Source organism: Mauremys reevesii, linkage group 3, assembly GCF_016161935.1.
Source record: "Mauremys reevesii isolate NIE-2019 linkage group 3, ASM1616193v1, whole genome shotgun sequence".
In the NCBI taxonomy this organism is placed as follows: Eukaryota; Metazoa; Chordata; order Testudines; family Geoemydidae; genus Mauremys; species Mauremys reevesii.
In genome coordinates this window covers 79,015,909-79,036,656 of record NC_052625.1, presented here as the reverse complement: position 1 = coordinate 79,036,656, position 20,748 = coordinate 79,015,909, and the positions used below count along the sequence as shown (strand labels likewise).

At 39.9% G+C, this 20,748-nt stretch overlaps 2 protein-coding genes across 3 annotated transcripts in view; one reads left to right on the top strand and one right to left on the bottom strand.

Moving 5' to 3' along the window:
* The first annotated feature begins 471 nt into the window (after positions 1-471).
* Positions 472-3,036, top strand: LOC120402185 (cytochrome c oxidase assembly factor 6 homolog). Its single transcript, XM_039532634.1, is given in 3 exon segments — positions 472-625; positions 1,384-1,535; positions 2,377-3,036. Coding segments are annotated over 3 exon segments (387 nt in total). The 5' UTR covers positions 472-486; the 3' UTR covers positions 2,473-3,036.
* An 863-nt stretch (positions 3,037-3,899) lies between these two features.
* TARBP1 (TAR (HIV-1) RNA binding protein 1) overlaps positions 3,900-20,748 on the bottom strand; it is a 101,379-nt gene continuing 84,530 nt past the window's right edge. For both annotated transcript variants that reach the window (XM_039532625.1, XM_039532626.1), the window contains exons 25-30: positions 19,722-19,803; positions 16,578-16,749; positions 16,091-16,282; positions 11,204-11,328; positions 6,416-6,552; positions 3,900-4,301 (exon numbers count right to left, since the gene is read on the bottom strand). In XM_039532625.1, coding sequence (XP_039388559.1) covers positions 4,136-4,301; positions 6,416-6,552; positions 11,204-11,328; positions 16,091-16,282; positions 16,578-16,749; positions 19,722-19,803 — 874 coding nt within the window. In that variant the 3' untranslated portion in view covers positions 3,900-4,135. The remainder of the gene's footprint in view (positions 4,302-6,415; positions 6,553-11,203; positions 11,329-16,090; positions 16,283-16,577; positions 16,750-19,721; positions 19,804-20,748) is intronic.

The window sequence follows — 20,748 nt, the reverse complement described above, 5'->3', positions numbered from 1 at the left end:
ATTTGCCTGGCTCAGCATTGGCAGGATGAGGTGTTACATGGTGTATAAGTGGTGCCAACCCAGCAGCTGGTGAGAGGAGTCGATCAGGAGTAACAACGCCACGTTCAGGATTCACACTTCAGCCCGGTCGGCTACAACCTCCCCTCACAGAGCAAGCCCCTCGCCGCTCTGCTGGGGCTGCAGCCCGGGGCAGGACTCGGCTGTGCGCCAGCGGGGCTTGGCCTGACTCCCAGCCCCCGGCCTGACCACGCGGGGCACAGATGGGCGGTGGGGAGCCTGCAGCGCCAACCTGGCTCGGGCGCCGCCCCCTCGCCTCAGAACCAGGATATTTGTGCCTGGGCCAGACAGGTCCTGCCCCAGCCGCGCCCTGGACCCAGCTGCCTCGGGGGCGCCCCACCCCGCGGGACTGCAGCATCCCCTGCCTAACGCTGCGGCCCGGGAGCGGTGGCACTACTAGGCCCGGGAGCGTCTCCTAGCAACGCGGAAATGGCAGCCCCCGCAGCAGTGCGCATGCGCACAAGACATCTCGGCCCCGCCTATGTGTTGTCTTTGCTGCCGTCACTTCCGGCTCTTTAGATCTGTATCCGGTCTGAGGTCACAGCCTCCGCTGTGCGGCTGCCGGCGGGTGAGTGGGGCCGGTGCCTGGGGCCAGACTCCCGCCTTCCGGCTCTGCCGGAGCCGACGGGACCGGCCTTGGGGCGTGCGGCGGCCCCGCGCGCAGGGGGGTTAAGCCACCCTGTGGGGCGGGGAGATGCTCTGAGCCCCGAGTACGTGCGGCAGAGGCCCCGTGCCCGGGCGTTCCCTGCTGCTCTCCCGGGGGGGCGCCTCAGCCCCTCTCACGGGAGCGGCGGGTTCGCTGCGCAGGCGCTTCGTTTTCCCCACCCGACCAGAGGGGCCAGGAAAGGGGGAGCCTTAGGGCAGCGGTGTCCTATCGCTACACTCATTTCAAGTGTAGTTTAGCGTCTCCTGTTGCTCTTGTGAAGGCAGCATATACCCAGATCTGTAACTTGCGTGGGTATTTTGATAACGTGCGGACCCTTTCTGGTTCCCGTGAGTGGAAGGCTGATGTGAAGCACCTGCCCTCTTTCGAAACTTAAATGTTGGTGACGATAACGTCTTGCAGGGTTAAGCTTCTCAGACGTACAGCAGCTGCCTATCAGCAATATGATTCATTTGATTTAGTTCTCCAGTTTACTGTGGCACGAGATCACGTGACACACTCAAGGTTATTGAAGCCATTACAAATAAAGTCTCACATCTTGCCAGTTCTTGGACCTTTTTCCACTAAGCAGTGCAATATTTGTGTGTGAATAAACTTGAGGCAATAGGCAGATCAGTGTTTAAAGTGGGCAAGACATTTACAAATTTATTTTATTTTGCCAGTAATAAAAATGTCAGCACCATCAATGGAGGAAAGGAAGGCTTGCTGGGGAGCCAGGGATGAATACTGGAAATGCTTAGATGAAAATATGGAAGATGCTTCTAGGTGTCAGAAGCTTAGATGTTCTTTTGAATCTAGGTGTCCACAGCAATGGGTGAGTGCTAATAGCTTTTCACCAGTCATAAGATGCAACCTGACAGTTGTGTTGTATCAAAAATGAATTTCTTCTGCAAATAAGGCACTGCATTTAGTTCATATAAGCATTCTCAAGTAATGCTGCAATCTGCATTATTCATAATGCCATACCTTACAGTAATATTTTCTGTTTTCATTTAACAGACGCTGCTTCCCTTTAATTTTTCTAGTTGTGTAACTATCCAGAATATTTGTACACTGGCAAACGCATATAAGCAATGCCCAACAAATAGTTAACTTCTGCTGCACAGCAAGCAAAGCATTACTATTGTAGATCCTCTTAAAGATGGGGTATTTGTTTCATGGAGTGGTGTATTGAAAAAACAAAAGTGTGTGTATTAAATCCAGAAAACTGCCTAGTCAAATAATTGGTGAAGTAGATTTCACCCTATCTAAGTTGTGTTGCTATACCATTGGCAAGGTATTTGGGAAATGTCCTGTCAACTCCCATAAACAGGAAAATGTAATGGATAATATTGCATAAGTGAAAACACTGATCTCAAGGGGAGAACGCTCATGTAATAGTGGCAGGGCTTGCAATTGCATGGCACCTTGAGACCAATGTATTACTATGTGCTACATCCCATTTTTTCTGCTCCAACGACTGAGTTCACATTCTAAACCATTAACATACACAACTTTTCAGTATCAACTTGGTCAAGTGTGTGTATTTAAATAATGATCAAAGACTGTTCTTTCCGCAGTCCTGTTAGCTGATGTGTGAATAAGAACTTTTCATGTTGGAGTCCCATACTACCCGTTTGCTTTGATGAATATAAAGTGATCTCTCTTTAAAACAGGTAAAATACTTTGACAAAAGAAGAGACTTTTTAAAATACAAAGAACAGCTTGAAGCAGGAGAATATCAGCCTCCTGGGACTACTGAAAAGTCATAGCTACACATCAATTTATTGAAACACAATCAATGAAAGAATTTTATGGAAGAGTAATCTTATGGAAGAGAAGTACTAAAAGAGGACAAGAACTCCTTGAGTTAAACCTAACTGGTAACCTGTACTGTATCGCTAGAAATTCATGCTGCTTTCCTTGTTGCAATGTCTCGCTTTTATGCGAGAACAGTAATTAAACGAAAGACAGTGACTAAGTGTGTGTATCAAAGAAATATGGTGTATAATTTTTCCTATATCTGAATTATTTATCGTGTAACTAGGATGAAAAGCAGTGTTTCCCAGAAATTAATGCACTGAATTATAAATTTATATTTTAGGGAGAATATTGAACTGTTTTCAAACTTGACTATTTTTTCTATGCATGTGAACTAACTTTTCTAAAAGGCTCCTGCATCTTCCCTTCTCTATGAGGATAATGTGTAAGTGAGCAGGTACACTCTGCTAATTCTTTGAAAAAATTTTGTGAATCATAAATTAATTTCAGCTGTCGGTGTGTGGCAAGATTTTAGATAAAGATCAAGAGGTATAAATAACTGCATCTCTTTCTTATGTAGCTGGTCTTCATTTATATATTTTTTTATAAACATCTGCACAATTATAGTTTTGATTTGTAGGTGAACAGTTTCTCAATCATTAGTATGTCACTTTTTTTAATATGGAGATATACCCATCTCAGAGTTGGAAATGACCTTGAAAGGTCATTAAATCCAGCCCCCTGCCTTCACTAGCAGGATCAAGTACTGTCTCTGACAGTTCCCCCCAATCCCTAAATGGCCCCAGTAAGGATTGAGCTCACAACCCTGGGTTTAGCAGACCAATGCTCAAACCACTGAGCTATCCCTCCCCATTGTATTTGTGAAAAATACAATGCTACAGGTATGATTTCTTATGTCCCTGTTTGTATAATTTGGTGGCAGTGATAATAACCAACTCCTGTATTATTCACAATGGATTTGCTCCAGTAAAGGTTTGTGGGGTAGTCCTTAGGCAAAATAGCAGCTGCTTTAATAACAGCATTTTCCAAATTGTCAGGGGAAAAGGATTAAGAAAACATTGTGTATTAGGACAGGGCCCTCCCTACACCTGAACAATTCACCCTGATAAATTACTAAGCATAGAGTTTACTGGGATCAGCAAACATTTAGGTGTTTAAAACCTGTGTTTTAAAAATGTTCACTAACATACTTATAGACATGATTTATCCCATACTCCTAAACCACTTCCCCATTTCCTGATGTAAAAGTCCCTTTTATCCTCAGCTACAGCTGTTGTGACCAGAATTACTGCTATAGTAAAACCCTACATTTTGAAATACGCTGTCTGAAACAGTTAAATGTCTGAGTTGTGTGTCGAGGGGATAAGGGTCCGTTAACTCTGGTTGCTTCCACGGCAGTAAGAGACCCACACATATGTAAGCACTATACAAACAAGATTATTTATTACGAACAACACAGTTGTATACAATCAGATAATACATTAAGGCATTTAAAAACAATTTGTACTACATAATACCATTATATAACATGCAAAATTTAAAAACATTGTCATTCACCCTGAGTCTGTAATTATTCCATGTGTTTAAAAACATTTTACAGCACCATAAAAAGCCATCCAGCTGCATTACAAATAAGGCACAAGACTCTTGCAGTTATTTCAGTTGTTTTTGCTTGATCAGTTGTTGCCTTGTATACTCCCAAATCAGCAGTGCTCCACTTACATGAACATTCAGTGATCGAATGATACCCTGCTGAGGAATTTCCACACAAACATCCAGATGCTGAATCAGGTTTGCTGGGATTCCCTCATGTTCATTTCTAATAAGGAGGAAATTAAAAAGATTTAAATCTTTTATCCAGAAAAGAAGGAATAGAAGAAATGTCACTTCATGCTGTCTCCAATATGCACCTGTCTGGAGAAACCCATGTGTCCCACAACAGAAAAAAGAAATTAGCTACAGTAGCAAACACCACTAGTTGCTGCCAGCTCCCCCCATCATGGGATAAGTTTCTTATCCATGCAGCTGATGCTTACTTCTTCATACATATAACTGACGAGCACAAAAAAAGTAAACCTAAAAATTCTATAGCACTGTAATTGGAAACTTACAAAATACTAAAATTAGTGTCTTGCTTCAGAAGCAAATGTTACAGAAACACTGAAGACAATGGAAAGTAGACAGTGTAGTAGTTTAGTCCACTATCTTTTTGCTTTAAGAAACTCAGATTGGTTCATTTTAGTTGTGACTTAACCAAAATATAAAACAGTCTTATCCTAATAGATGTTTTCCACATCTCAAACATGAGACTGATATACAAGGATCCTAGATTAATCTTTTTGCTGTAGGAAAACACGGAATTTGCATTTTTACAGTGAATCTTCAGTTTTTACATTTTGTGAAAATAGTTAATATTTTTAACTAAATTTTATTGACAGTACCAGTATCCCTTATTCAATGTGCACAACCTCCCTGCTCTTGTGGTTGATTTTTGAATGTGCTTTAAATTTACATAGCTAAACATACTCCAATAAACTGCTTTTGGCATATAGAGGTTACTCAATGGCCTACAGGAGTTCGTGTTTTAATGCATCTCAAATTTCACTTCAGCCTCCAGATTTAATTAAAGTTATGAAAAGATGCCAAAAACTTTAAAAATCACCCCCTAAAGACCAAGTCACTGAGTTTGGCAAGGACAAATTTCACCTTGATGGTAAGCTTTGAATTTGCTTGCAAATGTAAATATATCATTAAAATACTGCATCCACCTGATATCTATATACAGATAGTGTGGTTAGGGAAAACTAAAGTTCAGCCCTTCATTTTGGTTTTTTTAATCACAGAAAACTAGGATACCTGCTGATATAGCACAAATGTTGCAGATCAAGACTGAAGTTTAACAGAACTGTAGCAAAGGTTGCACTAATCTCTTCCTGTATCCTTAGCCAATGCTATTAGTTACTTTGTCACAAAAACTTAAATCCCTCAGAAATGGAAGATGCTGAATTATAATAGCACACTCAATAGAAGGGATGCTTCACATATAACAATTACTGATTATATTACTAATTCCCCATTAGTGCAGAAATGAAAGCAAAAAAAGCAAGGGATCGATTTCTTTACTTTTATGCAGAAATAGAAAGTCTGATTCTGGAATTTCTGTTTTCAGGGATAGGCCGCTAGGGGATATCCAATCACTAAATACTTGTGACTATCTTAAATATTCCCACACTGGTCCATAGGTATCCAGGTCTGCTATTTCTAGTGACAGCACTTCAGTAAGCACTGCTTATACAGACTGTACCCCCTTCTGAATGAGGTCACTGAAAATAACACCACATAGCTATGCTGAAGATAAAATGGGTAAACTAAAGTGTGCAATATAACTGGAAAACAAAGGTGTGGAAAAGGAGGGTGAGTGAAAGAGAGGCTGTCACATTACAAAAGAGACTCAGGGCATTTATTACTATACTGTCACATGAGAGATTTATTACTGGGTTTAACTTTAGCTCATTGGCAAGGCAACGTCTATGAAGCTCTACATTAACACTGTATTCAGCTCATGAGAGATGAGGGCACTTTCTTTGCTCTGCAGTGATTCCTGTGACTGAGCAAATGAATTAGTATTATTGGGCTCTAAAGTTCCATCCAGAAGCCCTAACCAAGGAATAGTTCCATGGTGTGATGCTTTGAGGTGAGCCACGGAGACCAGAGTTATAAAGCCCTCTTTAAAGACAAAAATATTTGATCCATGGGGTTCTATATTTTAAATCTTTTATACCAAGTGAAGAGAAATACTGTTATATACCATCTCTCTTCTTTCCTTCCACCAACATTGCTTGATTTTCAAATCATTAAACTGCTGCTCACGAGGAAGGGTGGCTTGATGGACCACAGTATGGAAACTACACATACAGGTTGTTTGTAACTTACCCCAGCAATAACAAGGATTTCTCTGGAAAGCTATATTCGGTCAAGTCAGAACTTTTAGCAGTTTGCTCCACACCTATGATAGTGTAGCCTTCAGTTTTCTTCTGCTGTAAATAATTAACAAGCTGAGATGGTTTCACCTGCATGTTAAGAATAGGGGGGAAATATCAAAATATATTACCACAAAATTTTTTTACACATGTCTAAAGCTGAGAATAGAACATTCTACAGAAGAAAAAAAAATTAAACTAATTTTAAGATTTTTTTTCAGACTGGTAATTGGTACTATACAGAAATACACTAGGGCTCTGGGCTTCACAGATATTTGTATAACACAGATCATAAGTTTTACTGGATCCATACATGATTATATCATATGGAAGTGTTACTGCAGATCAAGTGCAGGACCTCTGGTGTTGCCCCAGTTTATGTTTACAATGCCTAATTATAAACACCCTTTTTAGGAGGGAGGGAGTAAAAGAAGGGAACTGTCGCTAGATAATGTAGTGGATAAAGGAAAGATTATGTATCAATAGCTGTGGTTCTTTGAGAGTTTTGCCATTTCATATTCACACTTGTGGGATGTGGTCCAATGCCCTGGCATAGCTGACCTTCGAGAACCTGCTAGAAAAACAGCACCCACTGTGACGACACAAGTATCCACTCACAGCAACAAATGCTCAGGAGCTGAGGTGACAAGAGGCAGTGAGGCCTACAACTGCCTCATTTCTTATTGCTAACAGCCAAGTCCTTTTGAAGATGGACGTGTAGTGTGAACATGCAGATGCACTGCTCTTGAAGAATCAGTTAGTGGTAAGTAAAGAATAGTTACAGTAATTTTTTCAAGCAATTGGCCACATGGATTCCCCTCTTAGTGACTAACAAAAACGAGCAGTCTGTTTGCTTACAGACTGATACAAGGAGTCCCACATAAAGAATGACTGCAGGACAGCTCTACCAAAACAGGAATGTGATCTGGAAACCTCTACTAAAGAACAGTGTCTTGAAATTGCATGGACTGAGTATCAGAGGAGTAGCAGTTTTAGTCTGTATCCACAAAAACGAGGAGTCCGGTGGCACCTTGAAGTTGAACATTTTTTTGGGCATAAGCTTTTGTGGGTAAAAAACCCACAAAAGCTTATGCCCAAATAAATCTGTTCACACTTGCTATCTGGTCAGCCTAGCTGCAAAGAGGCATGCTGCAATGGATATTTCTTTTTTAGATGGTTCCCAACGTTTAGCAGTACTAGGGGGTAGAGAAACGCATCTCATAACTGGGAATATGCAGAGGCCACTGCAAAAATAATGCTGTTCTACTGATAGAAAATACTTATCTTTCTAATCTTGACAGACAGCTAAATAAATTTCCTGATAACTGTGCTAACCTAATGATTTTGAAGAGCAAAACCAAACAAAATATAAAGCTTTAGATTTATTCCCTCATGAACTTGTCTATATACGAAAAAATCCTTTTTGCATATAACAAAATGGGAAATTTAGTATTTACCCTAGAATCCTTTTCTGGAACTCTGGTGTTTAGCTGATGTGTTGTGGGCTCTCTTTCTACTGCGTATGCTTGTGTGGTATCTCTGACTGGGACCTTGGAATCCAATATTTCTTTTTTTTCCCTTCTTTCTCTCTTTATAATCTCAATTAGTCAGACACATATCAGAAGCCAAGTCTCACAAGCAGTGTAAAATGTATCATTACTATAGTGTTCTGTATAGGCTGGGTGTAGAAAATGTTGTTTAAATGCAGGTCTGTTACCATGTAATTGAAGCAAAGTACTATATGGCTTTGTAATTTATTCTGAAAACAATGATTTTAAAGGATTGACAAAACTGAAAATACAGAGAATTTTACTCTTACATTAGAAATAAAATTTTCCAGAGATTAATTGTAAGTAGACTCAGAGTACTATGAAAATATACAAAGCTGACTTTGAAAATGGATATATCTATTAGGGCTGTCAAGTGATTAAAAAAATGAAGTGCGATTAATCGTGATTAATTGCAATTCGTTAAACAATAATAGAATACCATTTATTTAAATATTTTGGATGTTTTTTACATTTTCAAATATATTGATTTCAATTACAACACAGAATACAAAGCGTACTGTGCTCACTTTATATTTATTTTTGACTTCAAGTATTTGCACTGTAAAAAAAACAAACCCAAAAATATGGTTTTTCAATTCACCTAATACAAGTACTGTAGTGCAATCTCTTTATCATGAAAGTTGAACTTACAAATGTAGAATGATGTACAAAAAAAACTGCATTCAAAAAAATAAAAATGTAAAATTGTAGAGTGCAAATCCCCAGTCCTACTACTTCTTCAGCCAATCGCTCAGACAGACAAGTTTGTTTACATTTAGTGGAGATAATGCTGCCTGCTTCTTGTTTACAATGTCACCTGAAAGTGAGAAAGGGTGTTCTCATGGCACAGTTGTAGCCAGCATTGCAAGATATTTATGTGCCAGATGCACTAAAGATTCATATGTCCGTTCATGCTTCAACCACCATTCCAGGGGACATGCGTCCATGCTGATGACAGGTTCTGCTTGATAACAAGCCAAAGCAGTGCAGATTGACACATGTTCATTTTCATTATCTGAGTCAGATGCCACCAACAGAAGACTGATTTTCTTTTTTGGTGGTTCGGGTTCTGTAGTTTCTGCATCGGAGTGCTGCTCTTTTAAGACTTCTGAAAGCATGCTCCAGACCCCATCCTGATCAGATTTTGGAAGGCCCTTCATATTCTTAAACCTTGGGTCAAATGCTGTATCTTTAGAAATCTCACATTGGGTACTTTCTTTGCATTTTGTCAAATCTGCAGTGAAAGTGTTCTTAAAATGAACAACATATGCTGGGTCATCGTCCAAGCCTGCTATAACATGAAATATATGGCAGAATGCAGGTAAAACAGAGCAAGGGACATACAATTCTCCCCCCAAGGAGTTCAGTCACAAATTTAATTGACTTTTTTTTTTTTTTAAAAAAGCATCATCAGCATGGAAGGATGTTTTCTGGAATGGTGGCCAAAGCATGAAGGGGCATACAAATGTTTAGCATATCTGGCATGTAAATACCTTGCAATGCCAGCTACAAAAGTGCCATGCAAACCAGGGCCGCCCAGAGGATTCTGGGGGCCTGGGGCAGGGCCAGGTTTTCGGCGGCGGGTCCCTCTCGGAGGGAAGGCCCCGCCGCCGAAGAATGAAGCGGCGGCAGTAGAGCAGCCTAAGTGCCGCTGATCGTGGCTTTTTTTTTTTCCCCCACCACTTGTACTTACCTGGCAGCGCCCGCCACTGAAGTGCCGCCAAAAACCCGGAGTGGCTTGTGGGGCCCCTGTGGGGCCCAGGGCAAATTGCCCCACTTGCCCCCCACGCCCCCCCGGGTGGCCCTGATGCAAACACCTGTTCTCACTTTCAGGTGACATTGTAAACAAGAAGTGGGCAGCATTTTCTCCTGTAAATGTAAACCAACTTGTTTGTCTTAGCGATTGCCTGAACAAGAAGTAGGACTGAGTGAACTTGTAGGCTCTGAAGTTTTACAATGTTTTGTTTGAGTGCAGTTATGTAACAAAAAAACCCCTACATTTGTAAGTTGCACTTTCACGACAAAGAGTCGAGACACTACAGTACTTGTATGAAGTGAACTGAAAAATACAATTTCTTTTGTTTATCATTTTTACAATGCAAATATTTGAAATAAAAAAATATACACTTTGATTTCAATTACAAGACAGAATACAATATATATGAAAATGTAGAAAAACATCCAAAATATTTAATACATTTCAATTGGTATTCTATTGTTTAACAGTCCTTTCAAACTGCGATTAATTTTTTAAATTGTGATTAATTTTTTTGAGTTAATCGTTTGAGCTAACTGTGATTAATTGACAGCCCTAATATCTATATAAAAGACTTTACGACCACAGACTTGCATATAGTGCTGAGTGTTAGACCTACAGTCTGAAGCAAGATGCCCTGATTTTGATAAACTATAGAAAAGGCTCTGAAATCTACCTTGTAAATTAGTTTCAGGCAAACTGTGTGATTAATTATTCTCATAGTCACTAAAAGAAATGGGCTAAACAAGATGAGATTAATAACATTTAAATTAATCACTTAAGTTTTACAAAAGAATTTTAAATGTGAATGTACAACCATCAGCTGTAAAACACTAGCGTCAGAGTATGTTACAAAACAAGAGGCAACTAGTACAATCAGTTTCACGAACACTAAAAATAATCAACATACCAACCTTTTAAAAACCGCTACAAGGGTTTTCAAAGGCAGCAGGCTAATGCAAAAATACCTTGATACTAGCATAAAACAGAGAAGTAGGTACTTGTGCCAAATGGGTAAAGCAGTTAATTTTCAGGAGAAGGAAAAAAAGTGAGACCCTTGACTTAGAGCAGTGGTCCCCAACACGGTGCCCACCGGGGCATTTATGGGCGCCTGCCTACTGACAAGGGAGTGCCCCACCACCAAGGAGCACGGCCGCCGGTCAAGCAGCTGCCGAAATGCTGCCGAGAAGCGGCGACAAAATGCCGCTGCTTCTCGGTGGCATTTCAGCGGCGACACTTCTCGATGACGCTGCTTCTCGGTGGCATTTCAGCAGCAATGCTTCTCGATGACGCTGCTTCTCGGTGGCATTTCAGTGGCTGGTTGTCCGCCACACTCAAAGGTTGGGGATCACTGACTTAGAGGGCATCAGTTTGAATGAATTTATATGTACAGTGCTCCTTTTAAGTAAGCAGCTAAAATACTTTTTCCACCCACCTCGACAAGAGGAAGCCACTGTTCCGCAGAAACACTGAGATGTTGAAATTGCTTATCATTTATATAATGAAGACTGCCAACAACTAAAGCAGATGCCCCAAATATTTCACTTGTACGACACAAACCTACAAATAAACACAAGATTTAAAATATAAAGATTACTTTAAACAACAAAACTAAGGTATTAAAGCACATGAAAAAGAGAAGACAATCTGAAAAAAATAATCTCTAGCAATATAAACATTTGTCTCTTTAGCCCTCTAGTTTTAGTCAACACGGTTATGTCCAAGTGCTTTTCATGTATGTTCCAAATCATGACTCTCAAAATGTCAGCAGAAAAAGGAAAATGCATTCTATAAGCTATCAGTAGGTTTGAAATAAATAAATAAAAAACAAACCCCACCTTTACCACCATGTCCTATAAAGTATTCTGCAGTATTTACTTCCAATGATGTTACAGTGCAGTGGGATGGCATATATGTATGACTTTTGGGTTACATACACACAAATGACACAAGGAGAAATCTCTGACCAGCAGAGTTAAGAACAATAAGGAGTTTTGTAACTATATTAGGAATAAACAGAATCCTCTCAATGGTATTGGCTCATTACTAGATGGAAATGGTAGAATTATTAATAATAATTGCAGAAAAGGCAGGTCTATGAGTGCTCTGAGTTCCAGTATGGGTCTCCAACCCTCTTTTTCCCTTGGTAACTGGAAGTAACAAGATTAGAACCCTCTGCCTCTTAGAATTGTGGGCACTGGCTCTCTGGCTCCTACGCTGAGGAGATGGTTTCTCTCTTGATATAGCAGGCTCTTGTGAGAAGGGCCCCTGAAGGAGGACAGAGAAGGGTGTTTGGTAGGGGGAAGGGAGGTGAAATGGATGAAGTATCCCATCATGGCTGATCTCCAGCACCATTTGTTGGAGATTATCCATTCCCAGGTGCTGCGGAGTGGGGTTAGATGATTTCTGAAGGAATGGGTGGGGTTTTCCAGCGTGAGATAACAATAAGGAGAATGTTCTATGGGGACCTCAACCATTCGTTAAAATTGTTGCTTTGAGGTGGAGGGTTGAGAGGAAGTGGGCTGTGATCCTGACATCTTCCATCTGGGTAACCTGGGCTTCTTCATCTGGGGTACATATGATCTCTGTGCTGAATATTGAGATGAATATTGTGATGAGTGGGGCTTGATTGGTGGCTGAGGACTATATTGTCTTTTGTACCCAGGTGTATAGATCCTGAGGGTTTGAAGAGTGGCCCTGGGATCTTTTAAATTGTGAAGGGAGGCGTTGGTCTTTTTGGCTAATAGCTTTGTCCCTTCAAAACAAAGGTCCTCCACAGTCCATTGGACCTCCTTTGGGAAGCCAGACAGATGAAGCCATGAGGCCCATCTCATCACAATGGCAGTAGAGATTGAACATGCAACTGTGTCAGATGCATCAAGTGTAGACTCGAGAGATGTCTTAGCCACCAGTTGGCCTTCATTGACTATGACTTTAAATTGCTCCTTGTGAGAATTGGGGAGCTGCTCAATAAAAAAAAAACCCTGAGTTTTGCATAGTTCTGATAGTCATATTTTGCCAATAAGACTTGATAGTTTGCAATGCGGAACTGGAGGATGGCCAAGGAGTATGCTTTCCTGCCAAAAAGGTCTAGACACTTCCAGTCCTGGTCATAAGGGGTGGATTTAAACTAGTGTTGGCAGCCCTTAGAATTAACAGCATCCACAGTGATCAAATTGGGAGGTGGATGGGAGAAGAGAAACTCGGTCTCTTTTGCTGGCATGTAATATTTCTTGTCAGCAGGACAGACACAGGGGCCTGCCATATGACCTTGGGGTCCATTAGTGCCTCATTAATAGGAAGGGCCACTCCAGAGGAGGTGGAGGAATGTAAAATGTCCACCAGCTTGTAGTGTGATTCGCTCACTTCTTGCAAAGGTATTTGCAATGTTTCTGCCATCCTCTGTGCCAAGTCCTGGAACAGTTTAAAATCATCTGCCATAGATCATGGAACAGGTATCACCGTCTCATTTGGTGGTGACGATGAGACGTGTGCTTGAGGAGTAACTTCCTGCTCAACTTCAGCCTTCAGTTCCTCCCTTGCCTGTTCAGGAGGTTCAAAAGCCTTCCAGGCAACAGCTCAATGATGTTTCCTCGATTGCTGGTAGGTCAAACTAGAGCAGTGGTTCTCAAACTTTTGTACTGGTGACCCCTCTCATATAGCAAGCCACTGAGTGCGACCCCCCTTATAAATTAAAAACACATTTTTATACATTTAACACCATTATAAATGCTGGAGACAAAGCGGGCTTTAGGGTGGAGGCTGACAGCTCACGACCCCCCATGTAATAACCTTGTGACCCTCTGAGGGGTCCCAACCCCTAGCTTGAGAACCCCTGCACTAGAGGTAAGAGAGACCTGTTGTCTTTGAACCTGCTAAAGATCACAGTGTGGCCATTGCGATGGGAAGGGGCCGGTGGTTGGTGCCACAGCTGACCAAACCAGGAAGGGCTGTGGACCAGGGGGATGATATGCCTGAGGTCCATAGTGAAACTGGGTCCCATATGGCAGGTGAGAAGAGTGGCAGGAAACCATGTTCTCTTGCTCACTTTCTGACTGCAACAACAAAAACGGTGGTGCATGGTAAGTCAAGGGTGGTCAAGGGCTCTGGGTGAACTCGGTACTGGGTCCCCGGTAATAAGCAGAGGCGAGTCCGGTGCGTCAGACACCAAAAGATCCATCACGCACTGGAAGTCTGGTGGTGCAGAGGGCATTGGTACCAGCCGTGGTTGTCGGTGCCAAGAGGCTTGTATCGATGGGGTCAGAGATGTGATTCAGATAGCAAGGTCTGTTGGTGCCAGACGTACCACAGGTGGTACTGATGTTGACGTCCATATTGACGGAGTCTTCCCCAGGTCGGATCTTCTATGTTTTTCAGACCCCTGTGGTACTAGTGCTTTCTTGCCTGGGACCATTGGGTCATTGGATGGACTTGCTCCATTGGTACGATACTACGCATGCCCTGGGTACCAGATTTAGACAACTTTGGTGCCTTTGGTACCGATGATACTGATTGAGCCAGAGATTGTTTTTGGCTTGATTGGGGCTCACTATCGGGACTCACGAACCTTTTCTTATGTGAGTGGCTCACATGAATCTCCCTTCAAAGTAGAAGGTTGCAGTGAGGGCTCCCACCAGGACTCCAGAGGTTGACGGGCTGACTCCAGGAGGTGAAGTTTGAGCCTCAGTTCTCTGTCTTTCCTGGATCTGGGCTTCAGTTGCTGATACAAACCACACTTCGGTGGAATGCGGTTCTCTCCCAGGCAATGAACACACTGTGAGTGTCCATCAGTCACTGGGATAGACTCCTTGCAACTGAGGCACTTTTTGAAGCCTGGGGTGTAGGGCACACCCTTGTCCAGGGGGGTCATCTCCCCCCCTGCATCCCCTCCCCAACAAGGGGTTGGCAGAAGATAAAGTCCTTTTTTAAGGCAACGGCCAAAATAAAATCTAAACGAAGTAAAGAAAGAAAAAGGGCTTCAATGGAAGCTAAAAATTAGCAATTCTAAAAGAGTTAATGATCTGCGGATGGACAGCTATAGCTCTGTCATTAGTCAGGGGCGGTTGAGAAGGAACTGAGGAGGGTTCGCCCCCGTATGCTGGCTAGCCTTGTGGTAGGCGAGGAGCAGTGCATGAGTGGGCTGAATGGACACTGCTACCAATGTTCTCTGATCAGCAGTGGAGAGACACAGACACATGTACAATGGAGCGCCCATAGGGACACTATTCAAAGAAGAAGCAATGGTTGTTTTTTTTTTAATTTAAATCAAATTTTTTTAAAAATTTAAATAATTTTTCCAAAGATATATTTATTTAAACAAATTACATTTGAAATTATGACAACCTATGTAAAGGCCTAAACTTAGTATAATCTACTAAAATCATCTAAATTAAATACAAAAATAATATTCAAGCACTCCATGTTTGCTGTCGAAATTTAAAAAAAAGTCCAACTCCTGAACTGGTAGACTAAGGCTAAGCACCTAGAACTAGAGTTTGTCTAAGTGATAAATCAGTTTTTGACAGCAGTAGTTCCTTTTGCAGATGCAGAGTGAATATTTTTTTCATTTCAATTTATTCAACTAGTTCAGTTCAATGACTAGTTCATTCAAAGCTGAGAAATGGCCTGGGAATTGAAAAAGCAGGAAAGCTTATTTTCCTTTTCCAATCTATGAATAAAAACTACATGTGAAAGGCAGTGATTACGAGTTCTAAACTCCTGAACGACATGAAGGCCAGAACCAATCAATTAACTAAGTTCAGATAATTTTTACTTTGTTTAATAAATCAGTTGGTTTTAAAGGCAAAACATGTTTTGCTAAACATACTTTTATTTCTTATGTATCCAGCACATTTAGGATAGTTTTTTAACTAATAAAAACAATTTGAAAACACTGTTTTCATAATTTTTTAATTTAATTCTAATTTCCAATCCAAATTCAGTTTAACACAAGTCACAAGTAAAAAATTTATCTAAAAAATAAGAAATGTGTCTTTTTTCACCATTCTAACAACAACAAAAAGTAAACATTAAGAATCTGAATAAAAATATGTTGAGCTATATAACTGCTTAAATAATATCTATCTAGTGTATTTTCCTGGTTAGCCCCAAAAAAAGTACTAAATTATACCAACCAGTAAGAACCAACATTTCTTTAGGAAGATAAATAAAAAGTACAAATGCAAATAAGCTTTAAATTGATTATTTAAATCAATATTTCCTGCTTACTGATTTAAATCATGAATAAAATCAGCTATTTAAATCACAAAAAGTCAATCCACCCTGCTCAAATAAAGAATTAAAAATATTCATTGAATCTTACCTCCTAAATTGGTGGGTTTATCAATAAGTGAGGCCACTACAATCAACCTACTGTTGGATTTACCAAGTTTAGCTGCCCGGTCCTGAAATACCAGTTCCAGGTCTAAATCAGGACTACTGTTTTTCCAAGGGATGATCTTTTTTTGAACATCTGTCCATTCTGTTTGGTTATCCATTTCAACTAAATCTGAACCTAAGAAAAAGTGTTAGGTTTAATTATTTAGATGTGGAAAATACTGACATGATCATGAAACTGTTTGGTGTCCTAGTAAACTGAGGTTCCCAAGGTTATACCTTTCTGAAGCTATAAGGGTCACATACTATCATCAATCTTTATACATTATGCTAATAGCACAGCATAACTATATGCTCTACAGCAGGTTTTTTAACAATTATGCTTAGCAAAGCAAGTACTGACAAACTATATTACTACTACCAACTCCAAATAATTAATCTTAGATCAAAACATAAATTAATTTATATTTTACCCATATCTTGCTGAGACCAGTCACTTGGTTTTAGATTAAGAAGTTCAGTTCGAGAATGCAACCAATGAAATGCTGCAGGCAAAGAAATGTCAGTATATCTGGTAAATTTACAGAGTGGGATCCATTCATCTTCAACAAGTTCTGAAAGGCGTGGAAGGGTGTAAAATATTGTCTGGAATGTAACACAGAACTTTTAGGACAATCTCAGAAAAAAATAAACTTCAAAGAGATACTAAACTATCTTCAGCATTATTTTATATTGCAAATATTTTATCTATCATAAGCTATAACTTACTGATCAATACATCTCTGAATACTCATCACCTGGTGCAATACAGTAACATATACTTAACATTATGGACATTTTCCAGTTTTAAAGATAAAACCCATAAAACCCTACCAAAGCAACAATCTAAGAAAAGGTCTTTACAAATATTATGCTGAAAAATGCCCCAAATGTACAACTTTTCCAATGTTAAAAATTGTTAGTTGAAGGGGCTAGCAGCAAAAGGAAATCAGACACACACTGGAAGCTTATACCTCAGAGCATAGAGTTTTGAAGGGCAATAATTTTTTAATCCCCATATTTCAACAAAATAAAAAAAAAACAATAAAAGATGTTAACTCCTAAAAATAAGCTCTAACTAACCTAAATACAAAACATGGGGGTGGAAAGGGGAGGGGAAATCAGGAAAAACTAGAAAACCACAAATTGGAAATCCAGACCTTCTTTCCATTTCAATGATTAGTTTTATTTAATCAGTGGAATGTTATGCTGCCCTCATATGTTAGTACAGTCACTAAACTTCACAATAGTTTGGAACAAAAAATTTATACGTCTGGAAAAAAAATCCTATTGTGATGTTTCACTCATTCTTTATGAAAATATGCTTATGATATGAATATGACATAACTGAAATGTACTTTATACAAGATGGAGCTTGTAAGATATCATTGGAAAGGTTATAATGTATTGAATGTGATTATCCAATTTGTATGCCTGTATCATTTCTGTATCTGTAGTTATGAATATTGACTATGTATCTGTATTTCAACTATGCTACTTCGGGTGACACCCACTGCTAACACTTCAGGTACAACAACGGAAATGCCAGACAGGTCTGATGACCCATCAGCAAGGACAATGGACTGGCCTTGAAAAGGCTTGGCCTTCCTGCAGACGCTCCATACTGCCACTGACTCATGGATGCTGTGATACTACAGAATCAGGTGGTCTTGTCACCTGATACTAAACATTACCTGGGACTTCTTGTAACTCTCCACTGGAAGGGAAGGGTGGTCAAGTTTGGGAAACAAAAGATTCCTCTCTTGTGTCAATCCTATTTAAGGGTGGGGAGGAAGGCAAGTGGATGCCTCCACTCCATGGCCTGTCTGCCCAAGAAGAAAGACTGCAAAAGCCACCTGAAGGGAAGATTGGGGGGGGGGGGGGGGGGGCCGGAAATGAGTCCAGACCGAGACGGGTCCAATCTGAAAAGGAATACAAATGGAACTCTGAATCACAGAAACTTTGTGGCCTGCCTAAAATAACATTTAGGGTGAGAATTTACATTTTGTGAGCTGTTTCTTAAGTATATTGAGCTTAGCGTGCATATTTTGCTTTATTTGGTCAGTAATCTGCTTACTTCTTGTTTATAGTATAACCCAGTTTATGTAATCTCTAAGTGGGGAGGGGGGGGACAAGTTGTGCATAACTCCCTCCACACTGGGGGAGGGGGCGAATTTCATAAAAGCTTTGGGTTTGTGCCCCTTAAAGGGAATGGGCACTAGGGTGTTGGGGCGAGCACCTAAGGCTGAATCTTTCCAGAGTGGACTTCTGCCTATCTGTGCAGCTGGGTGTGGCGCTTCCTATGTGCTTAACTGGAAAAGGCTTGTGAGCCTACCCCAGCAAAGCCAGGTAAAGGGGATCCAGGCTGACAGAATAGGCTGATTCAGTGGCACCCCACCATATCAGGTGACACCCCAAAGGGCCCAAACCCATCATACCTTTCTTTTGAGAAATTTGTGAAAATTTAGTCTACAGGAAAACTAAGGCAGTGATATTAGCTGAATCTTCCTGAGAGAAATGAGCAGATACAATTTGGACTCTAAAGAAGTAAGAAATGTAATTCATTCAATGACTTCCTGTTACTGTTTTAGAGCAACAGACTGCAATCCTAGCTAGAGTGATTTATAGAAGTTTATTGGACCATAACAAAAAAAATTAAGATATACAGAAAACTAACTGATCACCAATAGTATGGATGGATTGACTATGTAAACTATTATTTTATTAACTTAGATGCTCACGTATAGAAGACGCTCCAAATTCATACTCTTATGTAATACATCTGAAAACAGGTAGTTTTCCCTCAATCAACAGCAAGCAAATTTCAAATTCTGAGAGGATGTTCTGCTTTTGTCAAGATAGCTGTGCATTTTTCCTCATTCTTGCCCCTTTTCTGCTTTAGCCACCCTACTCCTGTTCTTCATCTTCACCTTTATTTTGCCTTATTTTCTCTTCCCCTTTTGTTAATCACTCAGCTTCGAGTTATTCTGAGCCATAGTGATGAAGCTGAGCTGAAGGAGGAACTGATGAGTCTGACTTAAATGCATCTTTGTCTTTAACTGACAGAAAGTGAGTACTTTAGCTAAGCCACTTCAAAAAGCAGTTTAATACCACATCATAGAACAACTGCAAGAGTGACAGGAATAAAATTCTGAAGGTGGGTCATATTAAAAAAAACATTGTGGCGGCCCAAATGTGTCTTATTAGCTGCAACTGAGCTACTGCAAACAATTGATCGAGCAACAAATACAAATATAACTAGAAAGGAGTTCACTTGTCTACTTCCTCCAGATTAACCAACAACAATTATAATACACGCCTACATTCTTGGGTTTTCTATGTAATTGATATAGTTTTCTAGCCATGATCACTATAAAAAAATTAAAAAATCATGAGTCCAAATATATTTGTTTTAGTCTAAGATGCACTGAAATGTTATGAAGTTATTTTTCATGAAAACCAAAAATCAGTTACAAGTGATCATTACTCATCATGCAGTAGAACAATGTCCAAATTACAAATACAGCAGCAAAGCAGTGAAAAATCATTGACTATTATATACAGTATTTTGTACTTGCCTCTAGACTGTAATCCTTTAGGGGATGAAATGTTGCAAAAAAGAAATGATCTTGGATTCGTTGCCAATTCTTTCTAGCATTCCTATGCATTGCAAAAATACAGTAAGATATATGCCAAAATTCTACATATTCACTTATTACAGTCTGACAGTACAGAAGTCCAGTCCAAATGCATATATTCTATATTGTGTTAATGGAAAAGAGGCTACTTTAAATATATATTAACCAATCACATTTATGAAACTAATTTATGAATACAATGAACTGGAAATAAATTCACTTTGTGTTTCCAGGAACTGGGAAGGAACATATCTCTATGAATTATAGTAACTAAGATAACTATGTTGATAGGGAAAGGTATCATACCCTCTCTTAGAGAAAGGGAACAAAAGTTCTCCCAGGAACTCAGAATAAGAGGACTTATGAATGGTGACAATACAGATGAATGAAAAATTAAACAAACTAAACTGCTTAAGACCCCAAACCAGTAATAGGAGGAGTGTTCATGTCGATCTAATTACAAATAAATACACTGCAAAAATAGCAGATAATCAATTTCTCTATTATTTCAACCTTCTCTTTCTCTTGCCATGGTTAGTGAAATTACAAACACCTAAAACAGTGCAGGGAGTTGCATTCAACATTTTATTTCTTTGGGTTACAGTGATACCACAAATATTTGCAGGAGGATCCTAATTTCTCAAGTCTTGGCAGATAAAAAGACCCAAGTCTGCACAGATTTGATTATATGTGGAATAGGGAGATAAATGAACAGATTATTAGCAGTATTAGTAACATGTCAACATGTTCACTGTAGGTTTTGTGATGTGATCCTACACTCAGGAAGGAATTTGTAGTGTTCACTAAACATGACTCTTTGAACATGGATCTCTTAAGGGAATGATCCTTTAAGCCAAGTACAGGTGAACCTCGATTTTATGAACACCAATCTTATGAATGGCCATTTATACGAACCATTTTTCCTCCACAGAAAAAAACAAAAGGTCACATAATGAGAGAAATGTTG